This window comes from Apis cerana, linkage group LG8, assembly GCF_029169275.1.
Source record: "Apis cerana isolate GH-2021 linkage group LG8, AcerK_1.0, whole genome shotgun sequence".
In the NCBI taxonomy this organism is placed as follows: Eukaryota; Metazoa; Arthropoda; class Insecta; order Hymenoptera; family Apidae; genus Apis; species Apis cerana.
In genome coordinates this window covers 6433386-6450000 of record NC_083859.1, presented here as the reverse complement: position 1 = coordinate 6450000, position 16615 = coordinate 6433386, and the positions used below count along the sequence as shown (strand labels likewise).

The 16615-nt window shown below is 24.8% G+C and overlaps 3 protein-coding genes across 9 annotated transcripts; 1 reads left to right on the top strand and 2 right to left on the bottom strand.

The window, feature by feature from the left end:
- Window positions 1-463: 463 nt before the first annotated feature.
- Window positions 464-13399, bottom strand: LOC107992606 (TAR DNA-binding protein 43). 6 transcript variants are annotated; one of them, XM_017048599.3, is made up of 5 exons: window positions 12400-13399; window positions 11070-11239; window positions 10641-10781; window positions 6188-6863; window positions 464-6109 (listed from the first exon to the last, which is right to left on the bottom strand). In XM_017048599.3, exons 1-5 carry the CDS (start codon window positions 12635-12637, stop codon window positions 6009-6011), a joined length of 1326 nt encoding a protein of 441 aa, XP_016904088.1. In that variant the 5' UTR covers window positions 12638-13399; the 3' UTR covers window positions 464-6008. The 6 variants fall into 6 exon arrangements, with proteins under 6 accessions (XP_016904088.1, XP_061934342.1, XP_016904085.1 ...); XM_062078358.1 differs by having other exon boundaries at window positions 11070-11197; XM_017048596.3 differs by having other exon boundaries at window positions 464-6863.
- A 41-nt stretch (window positions 13400-13440) lies between these two features.
- LOC107992591 (sugar transporter SWEET1) lies at window positions 13441-14822 on the bottom strand. 2 transcript variants are annotated; one of them, XM_017048547.3, is made up of 4 exons: window positions 14682-14822; window positions 14336-14413; window positions 13869-14151; window positions 13441-13785 (listed from the first exon to the last, which is right to left on the bottom strand). In XM_017048547.3, exons 1-4 carry the CDS (start codon window positions 14756-14758, stop codon window positions 13576-13578), a joined length of 648 nt encoding a protein of 215 aa, XP_016904036.1. In that variant the 5' UTR covers window positions 14759-14822; the 3' UTR covers window positions 13441-13575. The 2 variants fall into 2 exon arrangements, with proteins under 2 accessions (XP_016904036.1, XP_028520027.1); XM_028664226.2 differs by having other exon boundaries at window positions 13869-14037.
- A 386-nt stretch (window positions 14823-15208) lies between these two features.
- Window positions 15209-16597, top strand: LOC107992590 (alpha-ketoglutarate-dependent dioxygenase alkB homolog 7, mitochondrial). Its single transcript, XM_017048545.3, has 4 exons — window positions 15209-15460; window positions 15577-15750; window positions 15824-15948; window positions 16019-16597. Exons 1-4 carry the CDS (start codon window positions 15209-15211, stop codon window positions 16155-16157), a joined length of 690 nt encoding a protein of 229 aa, XP_016904034.1. The 3' UTR covers window positions 16158-16597.
- The last annotated feature ends 18 nt before the right edge of the window (window positions 16598-16615 follow it).

Sequence of the window (16615 nt, the reverse complement as noted above, 5' to 3'; positions counted from 1 at the left end):
TTTTCATCTAGACCAACATATTTATTACATAACATATTTAGAAGTTGATATTCATAGAATTATCCGAGTGGTACCAGTAATCTGAACTACCTTTTAACAGATAAAACAATATGACAGTATTTAAATTTTTATGTTCACTATAATATTTGTGCACATAAAAATTTTTTTTTGATGTATGTCACTCATATAAAAAAAAATTTGTAGCACATATTTTCTTCTTCTTTTTTTTCCTATTTTAACAAAAATGATGCTAGCTTAAAAAAAACAGGAATAAATTAAATATTTCTTAATTCGGACAATATCACACAAAACAAATACATTGAAAAAAATTATTTTATGTTGTTGTACAAATGTTTGCTATTATGTAAGAAATTATGTGATATTGATCGAATATAGAAAGTGATTAACAAGTGGTCCAGTGAAGGAATTTTGAGAAGTGTATAAATAAACTACTACCAGTATATTAGTTTTTAATCATCCTGTAATGAATTTACGTAATAAGAATCAATCTTTGCTACCTATCAAAATAACATTCTCACATGACAAAACTTTGATGTTGTTTGATCGTCGTCGTCGTTGTCATCATTATCATCATCGTTATCATCATCATCACCATCACCACCATCATCATTATCATCGTCGTCGTCGTCATCATCATCATCATCATCATCATCATCATCATCATCATCATCATCATCATCATCATCATCATCATCATAATCATAATCATCATCATCATCATCATCATCATCATCATCATCATCATCATCATCATCATCATCATCATCATCATCATAATCATCATCATCATCATCATCATCATCATCGTCGTCGTCGTCGTCGTCGTCGTCATCGTCGTCATCATAATCATTATCATATTTATTATCATAATCATCATAATCATAATCATCATCATCATCATCATCATCATCATCATCATTATCACTATCACCATCATCACCATCATTATTATCACTCTTAATATTCTCATTTGAAACGCAATCTCAATTATTATAATTTACAATAGAGAATTGTCTACAACAAAACTCGTAAACGTTCACGAACGACATTAATGCTTCTTATGTATTATTTACACACTTGTATCGTAGATCATTTTCAAATCGTTTCGCAAGGCATCTTTTGAGCAATACAGTTGGATTTAACCGATTCATAAATTTATGATGAATAATCACTTTGCAATAATGCTACAGAGTTAAATTACTTTCATTCTTAAATATCAGTTCACATTTATTAATTATAAATAAATTTTATATATTTCAAAATAATTGAATAAATATTCTCATGGTGTATAGCGAACGATTTGAAATAGATCGACTGGCTATAATAATGAGCTAGAAACGGTTCTAATGTCTGTTAAAAGTTGTCTTAAACTACAGTCTTTATATATCGATTATCATTTACAGCAGGACGTCAATAAATAAACTTCTACGCACTTTCCATCAATGCTCTCTTTACATTATGTATAAACATTCTGGATTTCAATAAAGATATATATATTTATATATGTATTATATATATATCTATATATATATATTTATCTATATAGTATCAGGCATTCAATAAATTGTATCCCATCCATAAAATATTATTTTTTTCCTTTTTTTCTCCTCATAATTAATTAATTACGCTCATCTCACAATTGTTGATATATGTTCACTCATCATTATCAACACATTATTTTCTCTTTAATCAAACGCATATACATATTAATTAATTTATATGCTTATATGCTATATGTAATCGGGAAAGAGTAAGAAATCACTTCTCAATTAAACTTTCATGCCTGTAGTTCTTAGACGACCATTAACAAATACATTCGACCGTAGTCATACATACATAGAGAGACATGTGAGGTAAAACAATCCAATCTAATTGGTGATTATAATAATAATACTCATCTTAATCCGTTAAATCAAAGCAAAAAGAAAACAATGATCTTTAATCGATTAAAAGAAATTGCTTTTTTTTCTTTTTTTTTTTACACTTTTAAGAAGAAGCATAAAAAAATAGGCTATCTCTTAAATATTTCTGTTTTCAAATTATACTGACATACTACTAATTGTAATTATAAAATAATGTAAATATGAATAAATGTTACATATCTAGAAAATTACATAAATTTCTAGATCAAGTTAGAGCCTTTTAAAATATAGCATGCTAAGTAATAATCATTAAATTACATTTATTTCCAAGAGATTTTAAAGCACATACATTATTTTTTTGTTCTTAAAATCTTTCATACAAGCCCCAACTTGAAAATTTACGTTTACATAATATTTGTTACAATTAAAGAACTTTACAATTAGAAGTACACATTTAGAAAGTTTGATTAAACATTCCAAGAGGCATACTTTATCATTTTTTATATGGTTTTATATTCTATATATAACCATAATGTATATTTATTGATGAAACTTGCAGTATCGAATAGTAATTAGTAAAAATGTAAGTAAATCAAATTAAAAATATTCTATAATAATAACGTTATAGAAAATATAATAGTACAATTCTATCTTTCCCATAAAAAAATTTGTTCAGTTTTTTAATGTATATTCACAATTATTAATTTGAAAATAATCTATCGAAAATTAATTTCATTGCAGCATACAGTTAATATTATAATTAGATTGTAAATTATTTTTATCTTTTTTTTCTTTTAGAACTTCATTTATGCAAGAGTTTATTGACTACAATTCATACAATGTGAATGAAATTATTTTTTTTCTTTATTTTTAAATCTGATTTTTGGGAAACAAATACTCGATTTTTAATTTATAAAATTATTCTTTGCTCCAAATAATTTAAAGAATTTAATTTTTAGTGTAAAAATGCTCTAAAATCTTATAATATTAAAAGTTTTAATGTGAAGTGAAAAAAAAATGGAAAGTCGAAAAGATTATATCACCTTTCACACGCAATCATTAATGAAATCTTTTTACACACCTATCATACCCAATGTAAAAGACATATCTTACATAAATCGTTCGTGCATTAGAAATGTTTTCTTCTCCTTTTTTTATTTTCCTTTTGTTTTTTCTCTTCTCTTTATCTTTTAGGGCGAAATATATTTATAAATTTATAATGTTGGAGTAGCTACGATCAATCTGTACGCAACTGTAATTTCAAATTTCCATTTTTATATATTCATGATTTCTTACATAAAAAACCGAACATTACACTTATTATTATCGTAAATATATTGTATTGCTCATTAAATAAAGAAAGGGTCCCCTGGAAGAAAGTTTTAGCTGGTAGATTAAATATATATACCTGTTTATATTTTGTTTGTAATAAAGACTATATAAAATTAAATTGTGTATTTGTATGAAGAGAGCATGCATAAAAATAAATACATTAATGCATTATTGAAAAAAATTTCCGAAAATAAGATATGTTTTTCTTGTCTCTTTAAAACTTTGTTCAATGAAATAATATCTAATATTTTAATATATATAATTTTAATATTTTTTTCTACATGTGGAACAAAATTTGAAATTTATTTTGAAGTAAGAGACATGTTATGTATTTATACAAACAAACACAAAAAATAAATAAAATAAAAAAAAAAAAGAAAGAAATTAAATTAATTCTTCATATTGATTATTCTTTCTTAATTATTTCTTCTTTATGATCATGAAAGTCAATTATATCACAGTTGTAAAATTTATGATTGTTAATGATTCAATTAAAATGTTTCTATTGATGACATTGATGCACATTAATATTATATAATATCACGGATCACTTTATATGAAATATTATTTAATACCATTTTTATACCACCAAAAAAATAAAATAAAGATCGAAATTAATGATTTTCGTATTCAATAAACAATTTTTGTGTAATATCTCTTCAATTAATTCTCAATTACACATTTAAACATACGACATGAAACTTTAAAAAAACATAAGCATATATATGTATTGCGCTACAATAAATCTAGTTCTTCTAAATTATATTCACAATCATCATATGATATATATATATATATATATATGATAAGGCAGTAATCTTGATCATTTTAAATATTTCCGCTATTAAAAACATGGAGAAATATTGTATAAAAATTTTATAAATCAAGTATCGATAAATGACAGAAAATTATTTTCTTTATAACTATCTATATATTTTTTATTCTTAATAAAAAAGACATACAGATATTTAGATATTTTAACGACCTTTAATATAAAAAGTTTATTTAATAATAATAAAAAAAAATATCTTTAGCTTTATAATATAGATTATAAAAATTACTCAAAGCAATATATATTTGTATAACATTAAAAATTTTCGGATTATTTTTACTATCGTTAATTATAGCAAGTTTTTTTCTATATTTTTTCATAATATTGATTTTTTCTGGTATAAAGAAAGATATCTTTTAACGTAGTTTAATCTTTTTTTAATTTCTTTGAATTTTTCCATATTTTTTTGAAACATAACTTAATAAATTATTGGATAAATATAAAAAAATCTAAAAAAAATCTATTAATATTAATATATTAATGCAAAAAATTCCCTAACAATATGTATTACTATTTACATAAATTGATATTCTGTATTATTTAAATTTTCTATTATTTTACTTACTATTTTATACTTATTTACATTTTTTATTATTCTTATATCTCGTTTCGCATCATAAAAATTATATATATATATATATATATATATATATATATATATATATTATGATAAAAACAGAAACAATATAACATAAAATAAAGATTTATTGGAGTATATTGATCAATAAAGAATTTTTAAATATCAAATATCAAATATTGAATTTCAAATATCCAATAATTTTAACATTATGAATTGTAAAATTCAAATATACATAATCTGACATTTATAATTTTATTTCATTATTTATTGTCGAATAATTTTATATTATAGGTCATTAAAATCGTCTAAGCATCCATTATTTATCTGAAATAAAACAATACAACTAATTTAAAAAAATAAAAATTTTTGATAATCAATTAATTATTAAAAAAAGCGAATATCATATCATACTATACAACTTTTGCAACAAAATTTCTCAATACTTCCAAGAATAGGTAAATTAAAAATAGTCAAAATTATTGCCCCACCTTGGATGTCATAATTAATCTCAATCTTAATTTCAATCTTAACTTCATCCTTAGCATTATCATATCATTAAAACATATCATCACTATCTTCATTATCATTTCATTATTTTAGTTTATTACATATTATTTCTGAATTGATTAAACCGCACGTTTGAAATGAGATCATACAATTAGTATGCAGGTGCAGATGGATCGAAGCTATCCTTTCTAAAACATGTACTTGAAGAATATTTTGCTAATTCTTGAATAAACCAGAGAAAATAGAGATAGAGAGAGACAAGATCAGATAAACATACATATCTTTTTTATATCTCACATAACGTGTAAGATGAAAAAAAATTCTTTCTGTTTATTTATTGCTACATTCATGGAGCATGCTACTTTAAATTTAATCATTACAATTAATATAATTAAATGAAATTGAATAATAATAATAATAATAATAATAATAATAATAATAATAATAATAATAATAATAATAATAATAATAATAATAATAATAATAATAATAATAGTAGTAGTAGTAGTAGTAGTAGTAGTAGTAGTAGTAGTAGTAGTAGTAGTAATAGTAGTAGTAGTAGTAATAGTAGTAGTAGTAGTAGTAGTAGTAGTAATAATAGTAATAGTAATAATAGTAATAATATAAAAAAAAAAGAACGAGAAATATTCTATTTTTCTCTGTTCTTTTCATGGGATGAAAAGAATAGAAAAAATTTACAAAACTCTTTTCCCCATCGACAAGGGCTTTGGTTCTGTCATTATACGAATGAAAAAATTAATATTTTGTACCTACATACACTTGTCTAGACTCTTGCCACTGTAGTTAATGTGTATCAGGATCAAAGGAACGAATTCTTCACTTTCCACAATTACACTGGGACCCTCCATGCTGCTTATTCGTACTTGAGAAAGGTGTTCGATTTCTGATCACGCTGTCCAGGATGATTCTGCCAAGCACCTTGGGATGCGTTCGGATTATTCGGGCCTGGACCACCTGTTCCAGGATTGCCAGTATTACCATCACCACCCCCTTGATTCATCCAACTGAGAAAGCCAGAGTTTCCACTGTTACCGATACTATTGTTGCCTGAAGGTGGCTGACCAGGTGGGCCAGGCTGGTTCGAATAGCCCTGATCGTTTCCCTGATTCTGCAAGTTACCGATCAAACCCCAAGATGCTTGGTTCAATGCAGCTGCAACCAGAGCCGGGTTGACTGGTAATGCAGATAAATTCAGACCTCCCATTGCCAGTGGATTCGACATACCACCACCGCCGCCGCCGCCATTATTCTGCCCAGTAATGCCCAATGCTTGAAGGTTAGGCATATCCAAATTGCCTCGATTCCCTGGATTGTTCCACCCATTTGGACCCATATTATTACCTGAATGGCCCATGTATCGGTTACCCTGATAGTTTCCCTGCACGTTATTCTCGACGGGACCTGGGGCGCCTCTACGCATATTCGAGTTCACTTGATTATTGAAATTCTTATTGTTCCCCTCAGATTTAGGCGCAGCATTCGACACGTGTACAGACACTCCTTTAATAATGTGATCCTCGCCGCACAGGGACTGGGCTACCTCGGGATCTAAGAAAGTAACAAATGAAAATGCACGGAAAGGTTTTGGGATGAACACGTCCGTCACTTCGCCATATTTGGAGAAATAGTCGCGCAGATCATCAGCAGTTAGGTCTTCTGTACAGCGTCCCACGAATACCTTGCAGGGTACTTGCTGAATCATTCCCTCCTACGCACAAACGCACAATCAATCAATCATGTACAACAGATTTTCACAGGTTTTTGGTAATTTTTTGTTCTTTTTTCTTTTCTTTTTTTTTTTTGTTTTGTTTTATCCATTAAAACTTGCATACAGTGCACATTATTGTTATTTTACTTATCAAAAAGAATGATCAAGCATATATTGATTCATTTGGACGTTTTAAATAACTTTGTTATAAGCAGTTTTTTATATTTCTTCAAATTAAAATATCATTGAAATCTATAAAAATAAATATTCATTTATTCTGTTTAAAAATGAATTGAACAAGAAAGAAAAGAATTGAATTAATCTGCACTGTCAAGTTTTATAGAAAATTCTTTTTGATATACATGTCTAGCTAACAATTTCAGAAAAAAAGTATCGCCTTGTCAATTTACAGTTTTTATCTCCATAAATACATATATATATATATATATATATATATATATATATATATAATATGTAAATATATAACACTTAAGCACTATGGCCTCTTTAAAATTCATGCACAAAATCCGTATAATGTCCTTTTTCTCTGTATATATTCGATGTAAAATTTCATGCTATATATTACATTATCTTAAACTGATTAGCGCAATAGTTGATATTAAAATGTAGACAGTTATTCGAAATTATTGCTAGTAGACAACGAAATTTTTTTACTTTTTTTTTTGTTTTTTTTTGTTTTTTTTTTTTAAATATCTGCAACAAAGATCACGAATCAAAGGGAATGTACATTTCAACAATATATTAATGATCATTATATATTAAATGATCATTTATCGATTTCAGAATAAAATCATTTATGAACTATGATATATTTTTAATTATTTTGTTCTCATTGAAAAATTATATATACTCATAAATTTCTTAATAATGCTCATCGTTTCATAATAATACATATACATACAATGCGTACGATTCAAAAAAGGAAAAACAAATATAAGATACAGAATAATTGAGAATTAATAAAAATTTCACGAAGCAAATATTGTTAGATTTTTTATCCTTTAAAGATGCCTCGTATATAAGATAGATGTTATATGAGCGTTATATTAAACTTATTTAAATTTATTCCCGTTGAAACGTGACATATGTATTTAACGATAGTAACAAGACTCATCAGTATCTTGACGTATCCGAGACATGGTGATCCCTCGATGGACGGTGCTTGTAATAACGATCGTAATAATTCTCTTTAGCCGGATATCTTGGTGTATCCGCAAACCTGGCATCCACTTCCTTCGCATCCGGTGGATATCTAGCATCTACTTCTCTGTTCTCGATAGCGTACCTGCCATCTGGATCTCTACCATCAACCACGTATCTTCTATCCATATCACGATTGTCCACCGGATATCTACAATCAGCCTCTCTACTATCAGCTTGAATTCGATTGTCCGCGTGTCTAGTATCTGGATATCGGACATCCAGTGTGTATCTACAGTCTGTGGACGCGTAACGACCGTCCGCCTCGTAATAGTTTCGATCATAACCATAATTGTATCTCACTTTCTCCGTGTAATCCGGATTTTCCATCACTGGGTACACAGCACGTCCTTCATAATTGGTGTATCTTGTGTATTCTGTATCGGACGGATAGGTAGCGCTGGGATTCGGGGGTGCTGCAGTTGTATGTTGAACCATATAATTACGTGTGTCATACCCAGGATCCTCGTAAGATGGGTAACTAGGTTTCTCATACGTATTATAGTTTTGGCCTTCATATTTGTATTTATTGTTATCGTCGTACGGATAATTGGGAGGATACGACGGATAATGCGTGGTTTTATAATCATACTCCGAATCGTATCTAGGTGTATTAGCAGCTTCAGATGTATTTAAGTTGATATAAGGTTTCGCCACAGGTACCCGTCGATTACTCGGCGTATGAACCGGTATAGGACGGTAGCATTCATTGTGTTTGCTCGTATCATACTGACGAGCCATCATTAAGCCATCAATATTCTGCAACCAGATACACCAGGCCTCGACAATCACATACGATTTTTATCTATTATAATTGATTGAATCATACACATATACGCACTCTCACTCATTAATCGTGCTATTAACATACTTTTTTTTATTTTTTGATTTTTTTTTAACATGTCATACCACATACCAATTATAAATTTCGAACCTATCAAGTAATACGCGCTTGTAGGAAATTTTTAAATAAAAACGATACGACTTTAAGCATCACGCGTCTTTCATTCATCTACTACAGTCTATTTGTTTATACTGTTACTAATATTACTTTTTTTACAACTATTCATTAATTCGATTGCAGAAAATATCATATTGAAAAATTCTATATTATAGTCTGCTGATAATATCTAATCACGATTTGGAAATATATTTTTTTTCGCAAAAATTCAATACTCACTTCAAGAAATATGACAATTCATTACTTCACACACCGCATGTGGATCAAAACCTGCGATTGCACACACTGTCACGCAAATCATACCCATTACAATATTTATAATCTTTAAAAATGTTATACATTTAGTTAATGCTCGAATATTTCATTTAAAATTCACTCTCAATATTAACATATAACAATATTATGTTTTAATATTACGCGAATAATTATGCGAAAAAATCAATCTCTCTAAATCTCATTTCAATAATGCAATAATATTTCATTTAAGCAAGCTCGAAACAAATTAACAATTACATAATACATATTCTTTGAAAATTTCGCACTAAAAGATCGAATGTAAAATGACCTGCTTGTTGCAACTAATCTATCTAGGTTTTGTATAAATTAATTGGGTATGTATTTTCAATTTTCATATCTATTTTAAAAGATATTTGACAGTGGTACCTCTCATAACATACTTAAAAAATTTCCACAGTATTTAAAGAAAACACAAACATACCAATGTTATTTACAAGAGCACGCAAGCAGCATACTTTCTTTTACTTTCTTAACTCACATTGTATCATACAACACTCATATAAACATTCACGCATCACATCTCCTTTATAAATATACCATTTAATTTGACTACACATTCATCTATTTATACCACAATATACTTTCTTCTCAAGAGATGAATAAAAAATGACGTTCAAAAATTGTAAATGGAAATTAATAAAGGTAATGTTTCATATAGTCATATATTTCATATGACTCAGTCATTCTGATTCAAAATAGGAAAAAGAATTTGTAAAGCAAAATATATTTTATACGCATTTATGCCATAGTCAAACTTTTTAATCATTCTTTTAACTTTCTTATAATTCAAACTGTTCATAATTCAACTAATAATTTAGCATGCATCATAGATCTACACAAGAAAAATATATATAAAAATATATATAAATATATATAAAAATATAAAAATTTTTTTAGAAAGATTTTATTACATTTCATTGCAATTTTTTATTATGAATACCATACTGTTCATTTTTCATTTATTTAATAATTTTTATTGTCATAATTTTAAATATTTTTTTTGTAATATGTATTAATTTTTTAGATCTTTAAATAATGAAACAATATAATTTTTTTACATAGTATTTATTAAAAAAAAAAAGAGAAATATTAAATTTTCGAAATAATTATTTGTGCGAAAATATATTATAATTATATAATAAATTAAATGATATAAAAGTACAGATCTATGATTTGCACCTAAATATTTAATATAATTTTATCTTAAACAAGTATTAACTACTTGAACATTTCACAGCTACTTGAAGATACACAATGAAACAATTAATGTTTGCCGATGTATATAATAATGCTCTTACCTTACTGTTGGGAACCTTAACATCACACCATCGCCCATCAATCATATGTCGTTGAGCAAGACATCTTAATTGGGATTCATAACTTCCAAATCTAATAAAGCCAAATCCTTTGCTTTGTCCTGATTTTGCATCTTTTTTAACCTATAAAAACATTTAAATATTTACATTATACCAAGCTATATATTATATGTTATAATTTAATGATTTCTATAGTAATATAGCAATTTATAAATAATCAAAATAATTATTTAAAATAAAATTGAAATAAAAATCTAATGACATATTTTATATTTTGGTTCTAAAATATCAATGTTATATTCAATAATGAATTCAACAATGAATTTTTTTGGCATATATTCCTTACAAATATAAGGAAAATAAAAAAAAAATTATACTATTTATAAATTAGAAAAAATTAAAAAAACTCACTTGTGCCATGAGTACTTCTCCAAATGTTTCAAAATACTCTCGCAAGTTCTGCTCGGTTGTTTTCCATGGTAAACCAAGTACGATCAAGTCTGTGCAACGCAACTTTGTTTCCATTCTTTTAGTCTTAGCTGTGGAATTTTCCAAATTGTCATCAGATTTACGTTTGTTCTCTGAAAAGATATAAGTGTTCATGTCTACTAACTTTTTTTTCATTTTACTAGAACCTCTTTTAAAAAAATTTGAATCTTATTGAAAAATTTTATATGTGTATATATATATATATATATATATATATAATTTATGAAAAAAGATAAAAATAAATGTAATAATAATAATAATAATAATAAATAGAAGTAAGAAAATATATAATATAAAGTACAATAATTATTTTTCAAAAAATATAATAAAAATTATGTTATATTGTGTATATGTCAGGCTGTGTGTGTGTGTTTGTGTGTGTGTGTGTGTGTGTGTCTGCACATGCGCAATATAAATATTACATTGTTATATTTTAATAAAGCATTCGAGATCTATATACTAAATTATCTATACTATATATATCTATATTCTACAGAACTATATATCTATATAAACTCACATAGATGTAAACAAATTATAATTATAAATAAGTGTATATTTATAAATATTATTAAAATTAAAAATATTTTAATATTTAATAAGTATTAAAATATTTTAATATAATCTTATTTATAATCTAGATCAGTAAATGTTAATTATTTGAACATTAACATGTGCTTATGTTAATATCACAAAAACATAATAAATAATCAAAATTTGGTGAATAAATTACAAATAATTTTTTATATTTGATATTAAATGTAATTATTTAGTAGAAAAATCATGCGAAACTTCTTACATCTTTGTGAAAAAGACACGAAAAATTAATCGAAAAGAAAATTAGGATAAAAATTGATTCGAAAATAAGTACATAAACACAAATATGTAATAGACTTCAAAAAAAAAATCTATATGTAACAGTTATGGTGAAATTTATAGAAATTATTGAAGATCAAATATTGATAAAATTTATAAAAAATAATCGATAAAATATTTTCCGCGATGTATTAAATAATTACAAAAATAAAATATTGAACATACAATAATAAATAATAATAAATAAAAAAATAAAATTATATACAAAATTAAAAACTTTTATCGATTGACATTTTAAATCTCGAAATATTTTAAAATTTATGTCAATTAATATATGAAAAACATAATATACTTGATCTTGTATCATAGTGTTAGTATATTTTCGAGAAAAAAGAGGGGATGAGAAAAAGATTATGATTTGCAGTGAAATAAGCACCTTTTGGAAAAACACAAAAGTAAATTGCCTTGCCCCATCCATTTTCGGGCGGATGAAGACGTCCGTCAACAAGACGAATGCCGCGCATCGTCCGAGATTCTGGATTGCGATATTTCAGGCCACACGTTCCGGGAAACTGGGCGGTTACGGTAGTCAATAAAAGTGTACTATCGTCTTCCGTTGGCAATTCGATCGGTTCATCGCCTTCATCTTCGGCAACTTGGATGTACGACGACATAATTTTCTCTTCAAAACGTACGGTCTTTCCGAAAAAAAGCGAACGTTTCTTTTTTCCAAAAAGAGAATAAAAATTTCGTACAACACAACAAACACACACGCTCGGCCTCGCAATCAGTCACGCAACACCGCACCTCTTTCTCTCCTCTTGCATAGCTATCAGAGCTACCAACCGGTTCGTCCCGGAACTACGGACTTTTCAATGTCTGCAAAAATTCCACTCAATTTCCGTTTATAAAATAATGCTTGTAGAAATATATATATAAAATATATATTTTGTTTGATTTTAATATATCAACGAAAATAGAATTTTTTTTAAATAAAAATAATGATGTTTATTAATTAAACAATATTTTTTCACATATATTTAAAAGATATATACAATTAATACTAAATTCAAATGAATTACTTATATGATCTTAAAATACTTAAAAATATTTTTTTTTATGTTTAAAACGATAGAATAAAAAAATAACACGATAAAATTATTAAAAGTTTAAAATCGTAATCGTAGATTATATTGGTATTATTAAATATATTCATTAATGAAATATCAAATATCAGATAGATTTTTTTTACGAAAAATATTTTTTATAATTAATTTATATATATGAATAATATTTAATGTATTATTACGTACTTAATTGTTATTATGTTCTTGTAAATTATATATTAATTTTTATTTTCTTATCTAGGGAATTTTATAATGTCAACTAAATTAGCTAAAAAATTATGTTAAAGCATCTATTTTTGGCGGGAAAATAAAACTTTTAAAATATACTATATTCGATTAAAAAGGACTCGTTAATTGTTCAAAAAATATATTTCCTCTTAAAAATACATTTAAATTATACATTTAAATTATAAATATCAATACATTAAAAAATATTTTTTTTTTATTCAAAACTCATAATTCATAAAATATATTTCAATATTATATTAAATAAGCATTATTGAATGATCATTACGATAAATTAAAAAGAAACAAAGTTGAAATGCAGATAATATACAACCTAAAAAATTTGGTATTTGTATGAAAAGATCATTAAGAAGGCAACCATACACAAACCATTGAGAAGAAACTATAAAAGAAGCCATGATAATAGGAAAAGGTAAAGTTTCAGTATTTTTAACTTTTATTACATGTGCCTAAAAAAAATATTTTATTCCATCAATTCTTCTTCAAACAAATAATTTTCATATTATAAATTGAAAAAATTAAGAAGACTTACCAGCATCATTAATGGAGATGCAAAAAATAATACTGTTATTGTACAACTAAGAAAACCAACATATTTTGCAGCTAATACTCTATCTTGTTCATAAAAACTATAAAAATATACAATTCCAAGAAAACATGTTGCTGCAATTATTTGTCTTATTATTTTAAACTTTTTTACACTATATAAAATGAACACATAAAGATAAGATGCTTGAAGTATTATGCCAAAAATATTCACTAACAATATAAATTGATCTTCAATAAGCATACCATATCTCATCCATAAAACACATCTGTAACATATATTTATTTATACAAAAACTTGATTTTAATTAAATTCTTAGTGAATATTTAAAAAGCATTAAAACATAAATTAAATGAAATATAACAAGAAATATAAAGAATAAAGAAATAATTATTATAATAAAACAATTTTTAATAATAAATAGTTTTTATTATTAAAGATATAACACTTACGATGTATAACATGTTACAAATGCCAAAGCTGAACTATTTCCTGTGCTGCCATTTTTAATGATTTTTCTGCATACCAGCCTAAAATATATTTCTTTATCTTTCAACTCACATATTAGATATATTTTTTGTCTAAATATAATGGACACTAAAAATTTTTTTAATATTTATTTTTGACAAGATAAATTTTATGCCAAAATTTAAAAAACTTTTATATCTTATAAAAGTATATGATTATATGCTTTAAAAATTTATTGTATAATATATTTATATTAACAAAATATATAAAAATTCTTAACAATTTCTCAAATAAAAGAAAATCAGATTTCAGATTCACATTTTTACTTACACGCCAGCTAGAAATTGCAAAACTGTGCAAATCGAAGCAGTCGTAGCTAACACATCTCTAATCTTCGTTGAAATCATAATATAAAATACTGTCACTTCTATATATTAACATTCGTACCAGATTTCTAACCTTGAAATATATTAAGCCTGGTGAAAAAATAAAAGTGAAGTTGTTGAATAAAATTGAAATGTTAAAATTTTTTTTTTATATTATAATTTTTTTCAAATTTTATATTATATTAATAAAATATTAATAATTATTTTTTATGAAAATAATCTAATTTTTTATGAAATAATATCTAATTGTGTCAGTATTATATTTAATGATCCTAATCTTTAATGATATAGTTTGAAAATTATTTTTTTACGAAATGAAAAAATTATATTTATTTTATAATATATGTATTTCAAAATATAAATGACACACATACTAAATAATATTCGATTATTTTAGTGTCAATTGATTTTGGATAAATCGAAATTTTTATCATCTTTTGTTCTTAACCTAATTAAAAAATTAAATAAAGAATGAAAATTAAATTGAATTTTCTAATTTATATCATAAATCGAACTTTTAATTACATTAATATAAAATGTTATTCACAATCAAAAATTCTATTTAATAAATTGAATATCAATTCAAATAATTGGAAAGAGCAACTTGACAAGACGATGCAAATTTTTCCAAATTTTATAACAATTGAAGAAGAAATATCTTTAACTGAAGAAATTGATCCTTATATAAAAAAATTACGATATGAACAATCGCATTGGGATGATGTTAGTATAATGATGTATATATATATAAATGATGATATATATATATATATATAATATAATGATGATTATTTTAAAAATATTTTATAAATCATAAATATATTCATTTTAATTGATAGGCAATACATAATTATAGAGAAACGGAAAAAAGTAAATGGAATGAAAAAAATATAAAAATAATAGATAAAATTCGGAAAAAAGCATTTTCCAAAGAAATGTCTCATATTCCATTAATACATATTTTAGACTTAGCATCTGAAGGATGGATAAAACCACACGTTGATAGTATAAAAGTACGTATTTTATTTTTTAAATATTTGTAAAAGTTTAAATAATTAATTTTTAAATGAAATGATTTTTTTATAGTTTTGTGGAGAAATTATTGCTGGTTTAAGTTTGTTAACAGATAGTGTAATGAGATTAAAAATGGTTGATAATGAATCATTATATAAAGATTTCTTATTATCAAGAAGATCTTTATATATAATGAGGTAAAAAAAATGTTTATATGTTTGTAACAATATATATTTTATTATTTATATTTTATATTTATTTTTACAGTGGCATTGCTAGATATAATTATACACATGAAATTTTAAAAAATAAGGAATCTTTTTTTAAAGGACAATATATATTAAAAGATAGACGTATTTCAATAATATGTAGAAGTCAACCAAATCATAATTGTAAACAATATTAATTCTGCAATGATATACTTTTTTATTCTTTCAATTCAGTGATTGATATACTATGGTTTTTTAGATATGTTTACATCATGTAAAAAATTTTGGAAAATATTATTAGTATACTTTAAAGTATCTATTTTTATAATATACTATATAGTTTTAAAAGAAAGTAATATAAATTTTAAATAATAATTTTAATTTTAATTTTATAAAAAATAATTTTATGAAACAATAATTAATAAAAAATAAATATCTTAGTGAAAAATAAAAGATTTTGGTATATTGTTGCAAAATTAATCATGTGATTGCATAAATATTATATTTATTGCATAAATTTGTATATATGTATAATTGTGCTATATATTAATATAATACTGAATTAAATATATATGAATATAACATTGAATTGTATATATGTAAACATATATAATATATATAATATATATAAATATAATAATTGTATATATTTAAT